A 14,025-nucleotide genomic window follows, 5' to 3' on the forward strand; every position below is an offset into this window, starting at 1 on the left:
AAGTGCTTTCCAGAATTAAAACAATTACCACAATTAAAAAGGAAAACAATGAAGAAAAAAGAAAGCCCCTCCTTCCCACCCTCCATACTAGACCCACACACACACACACACCCATCCACCCACACACACACACACACACACACACACACACACGCAAGCACACAATCACCCACAGTAGGGAGACATGGCATGGTACTGAGGAACAAGGAAACGCCAACTTTGGGGCCGTCCACACTGGGAGAAGCTGCAGGCCGTGCCATCGGAGGACCAGCATCCGGGCCCTCCGACTCCGTTAGACGGGCGGACCCCCACATTAAAGGGAGGAACCCCCCAGCCGGCCGTGTCGAAGGGACCCAAGGATGGCACCCCCTCAGCATACCCAAACAGCCCCCAGTGTGGAGGACCCCCCTGAGGAAACACTGGAGTTGGAGCTAAAGACTAAGACCATAAAATAGGACTAAAAGATAAAACATAACACTGGAGTTAAAAACTGAAGATTAAGAGCATAAAATAGGACTAAAAAGATAAAAACAAAACACTGGAGTTAAGAGGTGAAGAATAAGAACATAAAATAGGACGAAAAGGATGAAAACATAATAAAAGCTTAACAATATTAGTTAAAAGCCTGATTAAAAAGGTGCGTCTTTAATCTTCTTTTAAAAATATCAACAGTCTCCGCAGTCCTGAGGCTCTCCGGCAGGCTGTTCCACAGGTGGGGGCCATAGTGGCTAAATGCTGCCTCACCGTGGGTTTTTGTTCTGGCTTTTGGTTTCGCTAAAAGGCCAGTGCCGGAGGACCGCAGGGTCCGCGGGGGTTGATATGGTAAAAGCAGATCAGATAAATAAGAAGGGGCAAAGCCGTTAAGACATTTAACAACTGAAAGCGGTTGTGTTGCATAAATGAAAAGAAGGATTCCTCCGTCAATATCTTTTGTCTTTTGTGTCACCTTCTCCAGGAATTTGGGATTGGCTGCCAAGAAACGGAAGCAGACGATTTTGTGTGCGACTACCACCTGGAAATGCTGAGTCTGTCTCAAGACCAGCACAACCCCGCTAGCATCCAGTTTGATGATCTGTCATGGCAGTGCCACTTGCCTTCGCTCAAACCCCTGGGCCTCAACATCATGCTCAACCTCTGCAACACCAGCGTCACCCAGCAGCTTTGCCGCTTCTCCGATCATTTGTCCAATCTAGCGGTGCAGGAGAGCCACGGCAGCGTGCAGCCAGTTTGCGTTCCCTGGGGGCTCTGCGAGCTCTCCAGGCTCATAGGTAAGAATTGAGTCTGCTGTGAGGTGGTTGAATTCAGATCATGAAAGTGTGATGAGTGTATAATACCCAATGCCGTGTGTGTCAGGGTTCACTCCCGGTGCCAGGGAGCTCTTTAAACAGGAGAGCCACCTAGCTCTTTATCAGCTGCCAACCGGAGAAAATGCTAAAGATCTGCCTTCCAGACGCCTGCATTACTTCACCAAGCGTCAGCCGCCTCTCTCCCACCTGATCTCCCTCTTTGTACGAGACTCTTCCTCCAGTGAGTTAACGCCCAACTTGCTTTCACTGTTATGCTGCTCATTGATCATTGATGCACAACGTTGATGAAAATATTAAAGGCGACCTGTTAGGATTTTTCCACCTTTCTGACCTATAAATGTTGTTTTGAGCGTGGCGATGTGTGTGTGTGGTGAAGCTCTTCTCTAGTCTGGTGTGGCGAGGTTACTACGTCAGTCTGATGTCCGATATTGTTTTTTTTTTGTATATATATATATATTATATTTTATATAGTGACATTGGTGGTTCAGTGGTAGAATTCTCGCTTGCCAAGCGAGAAGTGGCGAGTGGTTAGCGCGCAGACCTCACAGCTAGGAGACCAGGGTTCAATTCCACCCTCGGCCATCTCTGTGTGGAGTTTGCATGTTCTCCCCGTGCATGCGTGGGTTTTCTCCGGGTACTCCGGTTTCCTCCCACATTCCAAAAACATGCTAGGTTAATTGGCCACTCCAAATTGTCCATAGGTATGAATGTGAGTGTGAATGGTTGTTTGTCTATATGTGCCCTGTGATTGGCTGGCCACCAGTCCAGGGTGTATCCCGCCTCTCGCCCCAGCTGGGATAGGCTCCAGCACCACCGCGACCCTTGTGAGGAAAAAGTGGTAGAAAATGAATGAATTAATATTTTATATATTTTTTTATACAGACATATATTTTTTAATACAATATTGCCCAACTGTCAATTCAATTTCCGATATCAGCCAATCCCGATTTGTACAACATGACATCTCCTGTGGTGGAATGAACTCACAAGTCTTGATTACAAAAATATAACATTTAAGTAAAATATAAAAAAATATACAAAAAAATATTTTTTTAAGTCTTGTATACAGTACCTTTTTTAATATAAAAAATGTGATTACGATGTCAACTGATATTGCATTTATATGCTGATTTCGGGCCGATAATTATCGGTACCAATAATGATGGGACATCCATATTAATTACAATAATATTAGTGTCGCTGTAGCTTGGTTAATATGCATGCCACTTTATGTAATTGGAGCATTAATGACAGATTTAGAGGCTTTTTCTCAGAAGGTTTTATAAGCGGAATAAGTGTGTCCCATTATGTGTATTCTTTGCTGCCTCTTTTTAGCTGTACTTATATTGTTTGATATAAGATATATATATATATATATATCTTAAATATTATGAGATAAAAAAGTGTGATTAAACACGTTAATTTCAATGAGATACATTAACACAATTGGATGCTAATGAAACAGAAAATATGCACGCTATTGTTTTCCTGTGTTTTCCCCATTCACTGAGTCATTTAGTACTAAGACAGCTGACTGCATTGAATCTTCTTCTATGTAGCGTCCATGTTTTCCACTTTCTCACCCCAGATAATGTCCAGATGCTGTCCCATGGTACAGCTGACCTGATCTTGGAGGCCTGCACTGACTTTTGGGATGGAGCTGATATTTATCCCCTCTTAGGATCCGACAGGTACGAAAATCTGTGTTTTTCTGCATCAATCTGCTGTGTGTGATGCACACATGCACACATGCACATGTATGTACATACACAGTACATGTGCGGCGTGTGTTAGAAGTAATATATACACATGGTGGGCGGGGATTGACAGATGCACCAGTGTGTGTTTGGAGTCACTTGCATGATAAACATTGAATGGTGACCACGTAACATAATATGGTGGCTGAAGTCAAAATAAATGGAATACATGGAACCTTGTGACGGAGAAAAGGACTCCTCCGTCCCTATGAGAGCTTGCGCTGCTCATTCCCACGGGGCAGTGAAGGTGCACACGCCGCACGCTGGCACGTAACCAAACACATACTTCTCCCCTGCGTCCGGACAACGTATTCCCCATGTGTGGACATTCGAGGGTGCACACTCCTCACGCTACACACAATCCATACTTTGCATATGCAAGACTCACCTCATTGAACCGCAAGACACCGGAAAGGACTACTTCTAGGACGGTCCCCCTAAGAAGCGAAATTGGCACGCAAGTAGTGGTGAGGTGACATTGCACTGAACCAAGTCGCAAACATGGTGCTGCACCCCTATTGTTGAGTGGTTACGCCCAAGGGAGGGGCGACACTATTTAAAGGGAAGGCGTCTCTCCAAACGGAAAGAGAGTAGATTGTGGAACGTGTGAGAGAAGAACATATGAGAGTAGAAGTGGTACAAGGTTACATTGTTGGTAACATGTGCCTGCATTTTTGATTTATTTTCTTCTAGAATTGTGTATTTCTTTTTTTTCGTCTGAGCCATCATATTTCAACTATATTGTTATTTTTTTCGCCGATATCAACTAAATAGTCCTCCTCTCTTGTTTTTCCCTGTTTGCTAACGCCTAATAGCAAAAAAAAAATACAGTTGAACCTCGGTTAGGGGCCGTCCCGGTTAGCATGTTATTTAGTTTATGTTGAAAACTAATGCGAAAATGTTTTGCCTTGGTTAAGGTACATTTAAACAAAAGCGGCATTGTTATTTATTTAGCTCATATCAACTAAATAGTCCTCATCTTAATTTTTTTCCTGTTTGCTAATGCCTATTAGCAAAAAAAAAAAAGTTCAATACAGTTGAACCTTGGTTAGGGGCCGTCCCGGTTAGCATGTTATTCAGTTTATGTTGAAAAATTATGCCAAACTTTTTGCTTTGGTTAAGGTACATTTAAACAAAAGCAGTATTGTTATTTTTTTCGCCAATATCAACTAAATAGTCCTCGTCTTTTTTTTTCCTGTTTGCTAACGCCTAATAGCAAAAACAAAAAAAAAAGGTAAATATAGTTAGCATTTTATTCAGTTTCTGTTGAAAACTTATGCCAAAATTTTTGCCTTGGTTAAGGTACATTTGAACAACAGCGGTATTGTTATTTATTTAGCTGATATCAACTGAATAGTCCTCATCTTAATTTTTCTCTGTTAGCTAATGCCTATTAGCAAAAAATAAAAAGTTAAATACAGTTGAACCTCGGTTAGGGGCCGTCCCGGTTAGCATGTTATTTAGTTTATGTTGAAAACTAATGCGAAAATTTTTTGCCTTGGTTAAGGTACATTTAAACAAAAGCGGCATTGTTATTTATTTAGCTGATATCAACTAAATAGTCCTCATCTTAATTTTTTCCTGTTAGCTAATGCCTATTAGCAAAAAAAAAAAGTTAAATACAGTTGAACCTTGGTTAGGGGCCTTGGTTAGCATGTTATTCAGTTTATGTTGAAAAATTATGCCAAACTTTTTGCTTTGGTTAAGGTACATTTAAACAAAAGCAGTATTGTTGTTTTTTTCGCCAATATCAACTAAATAGTCCTCGTCTTTTTTTTTCCCTGTTTGCTAATGCCTAATAGAAAAAAAAAAAGGTAAATAAGGTTAGCATGTTATTCAGTTTATTTTGAAAACTTATGCCAAAATTTTTGCCTTGGTTAAGGTACATTTGAACAACAGCGGTATTGCTAATTATTTAGCCAATATCACCTAAATAGTCCTCGTCTTTTGTTTTTCCTGTTTGCTAACGCCTAATAGCAAAAAAAAAAGTTAAATATAGTTGAACCTCGGTTTGAGGCTGTCCCGGTTAGCATGTTATTTAGTTTATGTTGAAAACCAATGCGAACATTTTTTGCCTTGGTTAAGGTACATTTAAACAAAAGCGGCATTGTTATTTATTTAGCTGATATCAACTGAATAGTCCTCATCTTAATTTTTCTCTGTTAGCTAATGCCTATTAGCAAAAAAAAAAAAAAAAGTTAAATACAGTTGAACCTTGGTTAGGGGCCGTCCCGGTTAGCATGTTATTCAGTTTATGTTGAAAAATGATGCCAAACTTTTTGCTTTGGTTAAGGTACATTTAAAGTTTAAATTACCTTAACCAAAGCAAAAAGTTTGGCATAATTTGGCAAACAGGAAAAAAAAGACATGTTATTCGGTTTATGTTGAAAAATTATGCCAAACTTTTTGCTTTGGTTAAGGTACATTTAAACAAAAGCAGTATTGTTATTTTTTTCGCCAATATCAACTAAATAGTCCTTGTCTTTTTTTTTCCTGTTTGCTAACGCCTAATAGCAAAAAAAAAAAAAAAGGTAAATATAGTTAGCATGTTATTCAGTTTATGTTGAAAACTTATGCCAAAATTTTTGCCTTGGTTAAGGTACATTTGAACAACAGCGGTATTGTTAATTATTTAGCCGATATCAACTAAATAGTCCTCATCTTATTTTTTTTCCTGTTAGCTAATGCTAATAAACAGCAAAAAAGGTAAATACAGTTTGAACGGCAATTTATTTTCTCCCTTGAATGAACCCACGACAAATATATTGATTTATTCACCCCGTCTTGCTTTAGAAAAAAGATTCTGGACTTCTACCAACGTGCCTGCCTCTCCGGTTATTGCTCAGCCTTTGCCTATAAACCCATGCAAGTTTCCTTGTCCGGCCAATTGAATGGGAAGTGTGTGGAGCTGGCCCCTGGACCCTGTCTCTTCTCAGGACTGGAGCTCCCCTTCACCACTCCCATCAAGTACAATTCCTGCAGGAACAGTTGGAGCTCAGACGGTACGTAGAACACACATTTGTCAGGAGTCTTTGCAAGTCGGAACACAATATTGCAACCTTTTTGTTGATATGATGGTGCAACGCCAAGCTCTTAAGACGATGTTCGTTGCATCTGCAAGTATTAGTCTTATCAAACAACTTTTCCCTTCTTCCAACAGAAGGAATTGGTGAAGGAGTGGAACGTGACGATTGTGTTCAAGCCCTGAGCGGACAGATATTCATGGGCATGGTATCGTCCCAGTTCCAGGCTCGGCTGGATACAGTCAGGCTCATTGACGCCCTGATCACTGCATGCATTCGTTTTGTTTACTTTTCCATGGAGGATGAACTCCGTAGTAAGGTGAGGACACTCTCATCACAAATACTACTAATACTAAAAACTTTCAATGACACATATACTATGTTTAACCCATAAGATGCCATGACACTTAACACATACAAGATGCTAAAATGGTAGAGCAGGTCGTCCAGGAACCGGAAGGGTGGTGGTTTGATCCCCACTACTTCCACCCGAGTCACTTGTTGTGTCCTTGGGCAAGGCACCTAACTTACCTTGCCTCCAGAAGTCGCTTAAGCTAGGAGATTACCAATGTCGAGTAGATGTTAACAATACAACAATGCCTTAAATGTCTCAGGAGGCGGGGGGGCGCTAGTGCATTGGGTAGCTGCCCCTTTTTAGCCATTTTTATATCTTTATAATGCACAGAAAGAGTGTTCATGTCTCTCGTAAGGGTTGTGGATGATGGCCAAAATTCCAAGAAAGCAGAGAAGAAGGATAAAGTAGGATGCCAAAAGGGTACCACTTCCACACAGATGGGAGGAGAACTTTTTCACTCTTCATCATGACTTCATGACTGACTCCATGCAGTTCAGGATATGTAATCTATGATAATGTGACACCGAGTGAACAAAATCCTACATATGGCTTATCTTTCAATATTCTTGATGGTCAACCCCGAAACAATCATTTATTTGTTTTTGAAAAACCGTGAGTGAGGGACGACTGTTGTCATGTTAGCCATGTACTGTATGTACTCCATGTTTTGTTTGTGCAGGTTTTTGCAGAGAAGATGGGTTTAGAGACTGGCTGGAACTGTCATATCTCACTGACTTCAATCGGAGATGGTCCCTGTGAAGCGGTTCCTTCCAGCCCCGGTCACGGCTCCCTTCATGAGGACCTGAACCAAGGTGGGGTACTGTACGTGCCTTCACCAGTGTGACCAGTGAAAGTCGAGGAGTGCTGGAGATTCTCTCAAAAGTCAGGCTTCATCGCTGGTTGAATGTATTTTTATAATTTGGATGCCAGTTTATCATGTTTACTATCAAATCTAGATGTATACTCGATTCATAGCCATCACATGATGAATGGGCAAATTCAAGAATTATGTTTTCAGACTGGGAGGGGAAAAAATGTGATCAGAACCACACCCTTAGATAGAATGGTAGCTAAACTAGCCACAAGCTAGTCGTTTCCCAGACTACTGCAGGCACGTGTCTTTGAAATCTATTTTCAGTTTGCAGAAAGAGTGTGTCTAACTTTAAGCAAGCAACCGACCGACTGAATATGACACAGATTCACGAGATGAAGCTGATGGACCGCTGCTACAAGAGGAGGAGGCGCACTCTGACCTGGCCAGCTTTCAGCCAACAGATAGCGATGTGCCCAGCTTTCTTGAAGACTGCAACAGGGTAACGTGTGTGTGTGTGTGTTACGCGCTAACGATGGATCTGCGCGATTGATCGATAGCGCTGCACCCGAGATGGATCCATCGTTAGCGCAGAAATCGATCGATTTCTGCGCTATCGACCCCGACCCGGAACGGACCCTGACGCGAACCCTAACCCTAACCCTCCAGAACCCTAACCCTCCAGAACCCCAGCCCCCGCCCTCCAGAACCCTAACCCTCTGCCCCATTCAGGGGACGGGCTCAGACCCTCCCGCCTAACCCTAACCCTCCAGAACCCCAACCCTCCAGAACCCGAACCCTAACCCTCCAGAACCCAACCCCTAACCCCCGCCCTCCAGAACCCCAGCCCCCGTCCTCCACAACCCCAGCCCCCGCCCTCCGGAACCCCAGCCCCCACCCTCCGGAACTCCAGCCCCCGTCCTCCACAACCCCAGCCCCCGCCCTCCAGAACCCCAGCCCCCGCCCTAACCCTAACCCTCTGCTCCATTCAGGGGACGGGCTCAGACCCTCCCGCCTAACCCTCCAGAACCCTAACCCTAACCCTCCAGAACCCGAACCCTAACCCTCCAGAACCCTAACCCTCTAGAACCCTAACCCTCCAGAACCCGAACCCTAACCTTCCAGAACCCTAACCCGAACCCTAACCCTCCAGAACCCGAACCCTCCAGAACCCGAACCCTAACCCTCCAGAACCCTAACCCTCTAGAACCCTAACCCTCCAGAACCCGAACCCTAACCTACCCGAACCCTAACCCTCCAGAACCCGAACCCTCCAGAACCCGAACCCTAACCCTCCAAAACCCGAACCCTCCAGAACCCGAACCCTAACCCTCCAGAACCAGAGCCCGAACCCTCCAGAACCCGAACCCTCCATCCTTCATAACTGACGGCATACATATCACATACTTTGGGCTGCATGTGCATGTACGAGTGTGTTTGTGGTGATTTACAAGTGTCCCTGAATGCAGCGGCGACTTGTGATGCAGCTTGAGCTTGAAGCACTGACAGCAGTTTGAAAGTTCTGATCCTGCTTGTCGAGTATGAAGTGTCCATTATTTGACTGGAATCTTTCCGTGGTGTCCCGACTCTAAAAGAAGCACCATTGTTTTCCACCGCTGCGCCGCGTGGGGATGAATTGGAAATGATATTATCATTCAGATTTAGTATTTGTTGATATGAGGCACACTTGACGCTCTGTCTTCTTCCTGTTGTCGTCTCCTCGCACTGTGGGCGTTCAGACGCACTCGTAATTTTGAGTGTTAGGCGCCAATTTTTTTTCATTTCTATTCGGGTCCCCGACTTTGGGGGGGCCACTGGTGGACTGTAAACATTTTGTTCTCTCACTCATCTCTTTGTTTTAGCATTCTGAAGCCCTACTTAGAAGCTCCTTAAGATCCGACATCGCTTAAAATGTAAATTGCCGCCATTTTTTCCTCAGGTCTTCAAATCTTGACCAGAGTTTATTTGTTTTTCTTCAGGCAAAGCTTCCTCGGGGCATTCACCAGGTTCGACCTCACTTGAAGAACATCGATAATGTGCCTCTATTGGTGCCACTGTTCACCGACTGCACCCCTGACAGTAAGTCTTCTTCAGCGGTATCGCATTTGGACAGTGTTGTCAAAAGATATGCAAAGAAGAGGCAACTTTTCCGTATCTTTACATTCAGCTTCATTATTGAGATGTTTACTAAGAAGCATCCCAAATCTGAATGTCTATTTATGTGCAAATGATCAGATTGGATTTGTTGTTATGGCTGTTATGTATAAAAACCACTTCCGTTTTCTGCAGCCATGTGTGAGATGATAAAGATCATGCAAGAGAACAGGGAGGTTACATGCTGTTTGGGAAGCGCCGCTAATTTCCGCAACAGCCGCCTGTTTCTACAAAGTGACCTCAGGTATGTATGGACACATGATTCTTCTGAAGAAACTTAGCATTTAGCTTAACGGAGCACACTTTATTGTTCGAGTCCCATTCATTTCTAAGAGCATGGATTTAAGCTTCACTGCATCATGCGGCCTCTTTCTCTTTAGCATTGCTCTAGATCCAATTTACCCATCTCAGTGCTCGAGGGAGACGTTTGGCTATTCCACGTGGAGTCCGTTCAACAGTAACGCGGAAGGTCTGTCTCCTCTGAGACTCTCGGGGCAACTCAACAGTCTTGGCTGCTCCGTCACCTTTCACCAAGGAGAGAGCGTCAGCATGATCAAGCTCATTGAACAGGTTCGAGACACACATGCTCGCTCATGATGGATACTGCAGTGCGTTCTTTTTTTAATTTTTTTTTTTTTATTGTGTATTTTGCAGGCACGACACACAACATACGGCATCCGCAAGTGCTTCCTGTTTCTGCTGCAGTGTCAGCTCAGTCTGGTCATCATTCAGGTTAGTCAGAGAGACTTGACATACTGGTTTTAAGCTTGCTCTTGCAATATTAACAAAAAAAAAATTATTGTAGTAACTAAAAAGTATCTATTGTTTCTGCAGTTTTTAGCCTGTTTAGCTCAGCTCCCTCCTCCCATGAACATCACCGACATCCTCTGGCTGTCTTGCTTCAGCTGCCCACTGCTAAGGTGCAACCACGGACTACTTCAACAGAGTCAACGTATTTGTGTTAAAAAATATTAATACTCAGCACTTGATGTTGTTTTGGACAGCGTGTCGCTTCTGGGAAAGCCACCAGACAGTTCGGTCATGACTGTTGCTACTGGGAAGAACCTTGATGCCATTCCCAAAAAGGTAGGACCTCTAATATATATTCGGCATTTTCATAGGTGGGTTAAATTGCCGGGTTTCACCACCTCACATCTGGTTGGAGTCAGCTCCACCTCAAAGATTTAAGCATAACAATGCTGCATACATGCACCACTCTTATATTAATTGCTCATATATGAATTTCAGAAAATACTATTACTAAGGTTGGTCATCACAATGGAGGGAGAAATCTCCGGAAACATCTGTAAGAGGCTGTGAAGCCACTTTTTGATCTTGTCGAGTGGAGTGAATAAACACCAGGCACAGTTCCTACTAAAATCCAACTGGGAAGTTTAAATGCAGAAATATTCGCCTCATAACGGAATGCTATAGATCAGGGGTTCCCAAACTTCACCAACTCAGCGGCCCACCTTTGTCCTATAAACAATACATAGACGAAATGCTGCGTTCTCAGAGCACTTAGCTATAATAAAAAAGGCTGCACGGTGGTCGAGTGGTTAGCGCACAGACCTCACAGCTTGGAGACCAGATTTCAATCCCACCCTCGGCCATCTCGATGTGGAGTTTGCATGTTCTCCCCGTGCATGCGTGGGTTTTCTCCGGGTACTCCGGTTTCCTCCCACATGCTAACAAAACATGCTAGGTTAATTAGCCACTCCAAATTGTCCATAGGTATGAATGTGAGTGTGAATGGTTGTTTGTCTATATCTGCCCTGTGATTGGCTGGCCACCAGTCCAGGGTGTACCCCGCCTCTCGCCCGAACACAGCTGGGATAGGCTCCAGCACCACTGCGACCCTCGTGAGGAAAAGCGGAAGAAAATGAATGAATGAATGAATAATAATAATTAATTAATTATTATTATTAATTAATTATTATAATTATAATAATATAATAATAATTATAATAATTATAATTATAAAATAATTATTATAATTATAATTATTGTCATTATTATCACTATTATCATTTCCATAAAAAAACACATGTGGCGAAAAAGTGTGGCGGCAAGCCTTACAGGTCTGTTATATTCTATATAATTCTAATAATTATAATTATATGTTTTATACGCATGTTTTTTAATTATAATTATTATAATTATTATAATTAATGATACCGACAGGTAAAATAACTATTATAATTATAATTATTATCATTATCATTTCCATAAAAAAACAGTGTGGCGAAAAAGTGTGGCGGCAAGCCTTACAGGTCTGTTATATTATATATAATTATAATAATTATCATTGTATGTTTTATAAGCATATTTTATAATTATAATTATTATCATTATATATATTATAACAGACCTGTAAGGCTTGCCGCCACACTTTGCAAGACGAAGAAATTTGCAAGTGATCCCAAACTTTTGAGCGGTAGTGTATGCTGATCACATGTTTTTTTAATGGAAATTGGCCGATTCTAACCGGTGGTGGATTTATCGGGGCACCCCCAGTGGATACCATTATTTTTTTATGGGGCTTTTGCTATGACGAGAGCTTCACTGGTTGCCTCTGGAATCCACTTGCTAACATCACTAACATAACCGTGTATGTCTTCTAGTCGACCAGCAACGATCAACAACTCACATTTGGTTGTTGTTGTTCTTTTCTCCTTTCCGGCCAGACTCAAAACTACTTCCTGGGCTGTTTTGTTTTGAAGTTTGGCCTGACGGTGTGCGCCTATTTGTTGGCCTTTGGCTTTACTCTCCAAGAGATCTGCAGCAGAAGCACAAACGTCACCATGTTTGACAACACCTCTGGAATTTGCCTGCATATACTCACAGCCAGGTAAGGACCTTTGAGCTGTTGTTCCCTGTTAACCCAACCATTCTCTCCACTGGGGAGGTCGGATTGATCTGGAGCCCAATTTGGAGACATTTTCTCATCCCTATAATGACACGGAAGTGTTGACTGAACTGGTCACCAGTCAATCACAGGACCCGAACTGTATATATACCGTATTTTCCGGACTATAAGTCGCACTTTTTTCATAGGTTGGCTGTTGGCCGTCCAGAGCGACTTATAAATGAAAAAAGTGTTTATGTTCCATAAACACTGGACACCTTTTCTGTTCATGTTTATTTTTTGTGTAGCTGAATAACCATTGTGTTAGCATATCTTACACCTATTCAGCCTGTTCTGCTACATGCTAGGTTAATTGGCCACTCCAAATTGTCCATAGGTATGAATGTGAGTGTGAATGGTTGTTTGTCTATATGTGCCCTGTGATTGGCTGGCCACCAGTCCAAGGTGCACGCTTCTCACCCGAAGACAGCTGGGATAGGCTCCAGCACCCCCGCGACCCTCGTGAGGATAAGCGGTAGAAAATGAATGAATGAATGAATATAATGAAAAGCCCAATTGACTATAGATTAGAATCTAATCTGCTAATAAATTGCTAATCTAATCCCAAATTGGTTCCTTTAGCTCTTCAGACCATGCTCCTCGTTGGTTCTGTGAACTGTCCAATGGTCTGCTGTTGACTCAGAAGGTCATGACGGGTTTCCTGGTCTTGCATACAGGTAATCGTGCTCCGTGGTGCATCTTTCGCATCACAATGACTGGTTTTACAACGTTTATATCGTCCCTATTTTTTTTTTCCAGTGGTGATCTCGCTAAGCTACGTCCACCGCTCTCAGCCTTTGTGGCGAAAGAGTCCTTTCAGCAACACCTGGTGGTGTCTCACCGTACCTGTGGTGTAAGTTGGAGCCTCCTTCTTCTGAGGAACATTACGGGATGTCACACTGACTTATTGCATCAGAGAGTACAGTACAGTTTACCGCCATTTTGAAATTCTTGTTGTGTTTATGTACATAAAAAATAGTCTCATGACAACAAGAGAGCAACATTGTTCACTGACACTTGATAATGTTAGAGAGTACCCTGACATCCATTTCCCCGTGGGACAAAAACCAGCTCCAAACTAATCACATTGCTTTCTTTTCAGCTTTGTGGTTTTGTCTTTGGTGTAAAAATAAGTACTAATTTTCTGATGCAACAAACTTTCCCCCCAGTCTGCTCAGCCAGGTTGTCCAAGCCACGATTGATTACCAGTTGTGGCGTGACCGGGACAGCCTCCTGAACTTTGGACTGAGCGACATACCTCTGCTTGGATGGCTGCTTGTGTGTCTGTCGCCTCTGCTGGTGGTGGTGGTCAATGAGGCGGTCAAGCTACATGAGATCAGGTATGAAGGATCACTCGCAGTAAACGCAGTACATCTTATGTAATGTGGTACTCGTACAAGAAGACCATTCATGGACATAAATTATTCCGTTTATTTCTTTGACTTTGTGGATTATTTATACGCTGTGTGATTGCACAGGCTAGCATAAATTACCTGGAGGTATACCTGTTTATACAATATCAGCCCATTTGTCATACAGTCTCTTTGTCTCAATGGGCGGAGGCGGGGCCGCTAGTATACACACAGCATTCAGATGAGTGTTTTTTTGTTTTTTTTTTAATCATTGCAACAAAAAGCTCTTGCAGCCTGGTTGAGACCCGCCTACGGTCTGGCACGGGTGTTTGCTCCAGTATGGCTACTCATGAGGATA

At 42.8% G+C, this 14,025-nt stretch overlaps 1 protein-coding gene across 2 annotated transcripts in view; it reads left to right on the top strand.

Annotated features, from left to right (window-relative positions):
- The window catches only part of tmem94 (transmembrane protein 94), a 31,270-nt gene that overhangs the window by 15,270 nt on the left and 1,975 nt on the right, over window positions 1-14,025 (top strand). For both annotated transcript variants that reach the window (XM_058061328.1, XM_058061329.1), the window contains 17 exons: window positions 956-1,268; window positions 1,354-1,527; window positions 2,896-2,998; window positions 5,858-6,066; window positions 6,225-6,406; window positions 7,122-7,254; window positions 7,640-7,755; window positions 9,233-9,332; window positions 9,543-9,651; window positions 9,788-9,977; window positions 10,062-10,139; window positions 10,242-10,327; window positions 10,412-10,493; window positions 12,095-12,258; window positions 12,898-12,992; window positions 13,075-13,168; window positions 13,485-13,655. In XM_058061328.1, coding sequence (XP_057917311.1) covers window positions 956-1,268; window positions 1,354-1,527; window positions 2,896-2,998; window positions 5,858-6,066; window positions 6,225-6,406; window positions 7,122-7,254; window positions 7,640-7,755; window positions 9,233-9,332; window positions 9,543-9,651; window positions 9,788-9,977; window positions 10,062-10,139; window positions 10,242-10,327; window positions 10,412-10,493; window positions 12,095-12,258; window positions 12,898-12,992; window positions 13,075-13,168; window positions 13,485-13,655 — 2,399 coding nt within the window. The remainder of the gene's footprint in view (window positions 1-955; window positions 1,269-1,353; window positions 1,528-2,895; window positions 2,999-5,857; window positions 6,067-6,224; window positions 6,407-7,121; window positions 7,255-7,639; window positions 7,756-9,232; window positions 9,333-9,542; window positions 9,652-9,787; window positions 9,978-10,061; window positions 10,140-10,241; window positions 10,328-10,411; window positions 10,494-12,094; window positions 12,259-12,897; window positions 12,993-13,074; window positions 13,169-13,484; window positions 13,656-14,025) is intronic.

Source organism: Doryrhamphus excisus, chromosome 22, assembly GCF_030265055.1.
Source record: "Doryrhamphus excisus isolate RoL2022-K1 chromosome 22, RoL_Dexc_1.0, whole genome shotgun sequence".
In the NCBI taxonomy this organism is placed as follows: Eukaryota; Metazoa; Chordata; class Actinopteri; order Syngnathiformes; family Syngnathidae; genus Doryrhamphus; species Doryrhamphus excisus.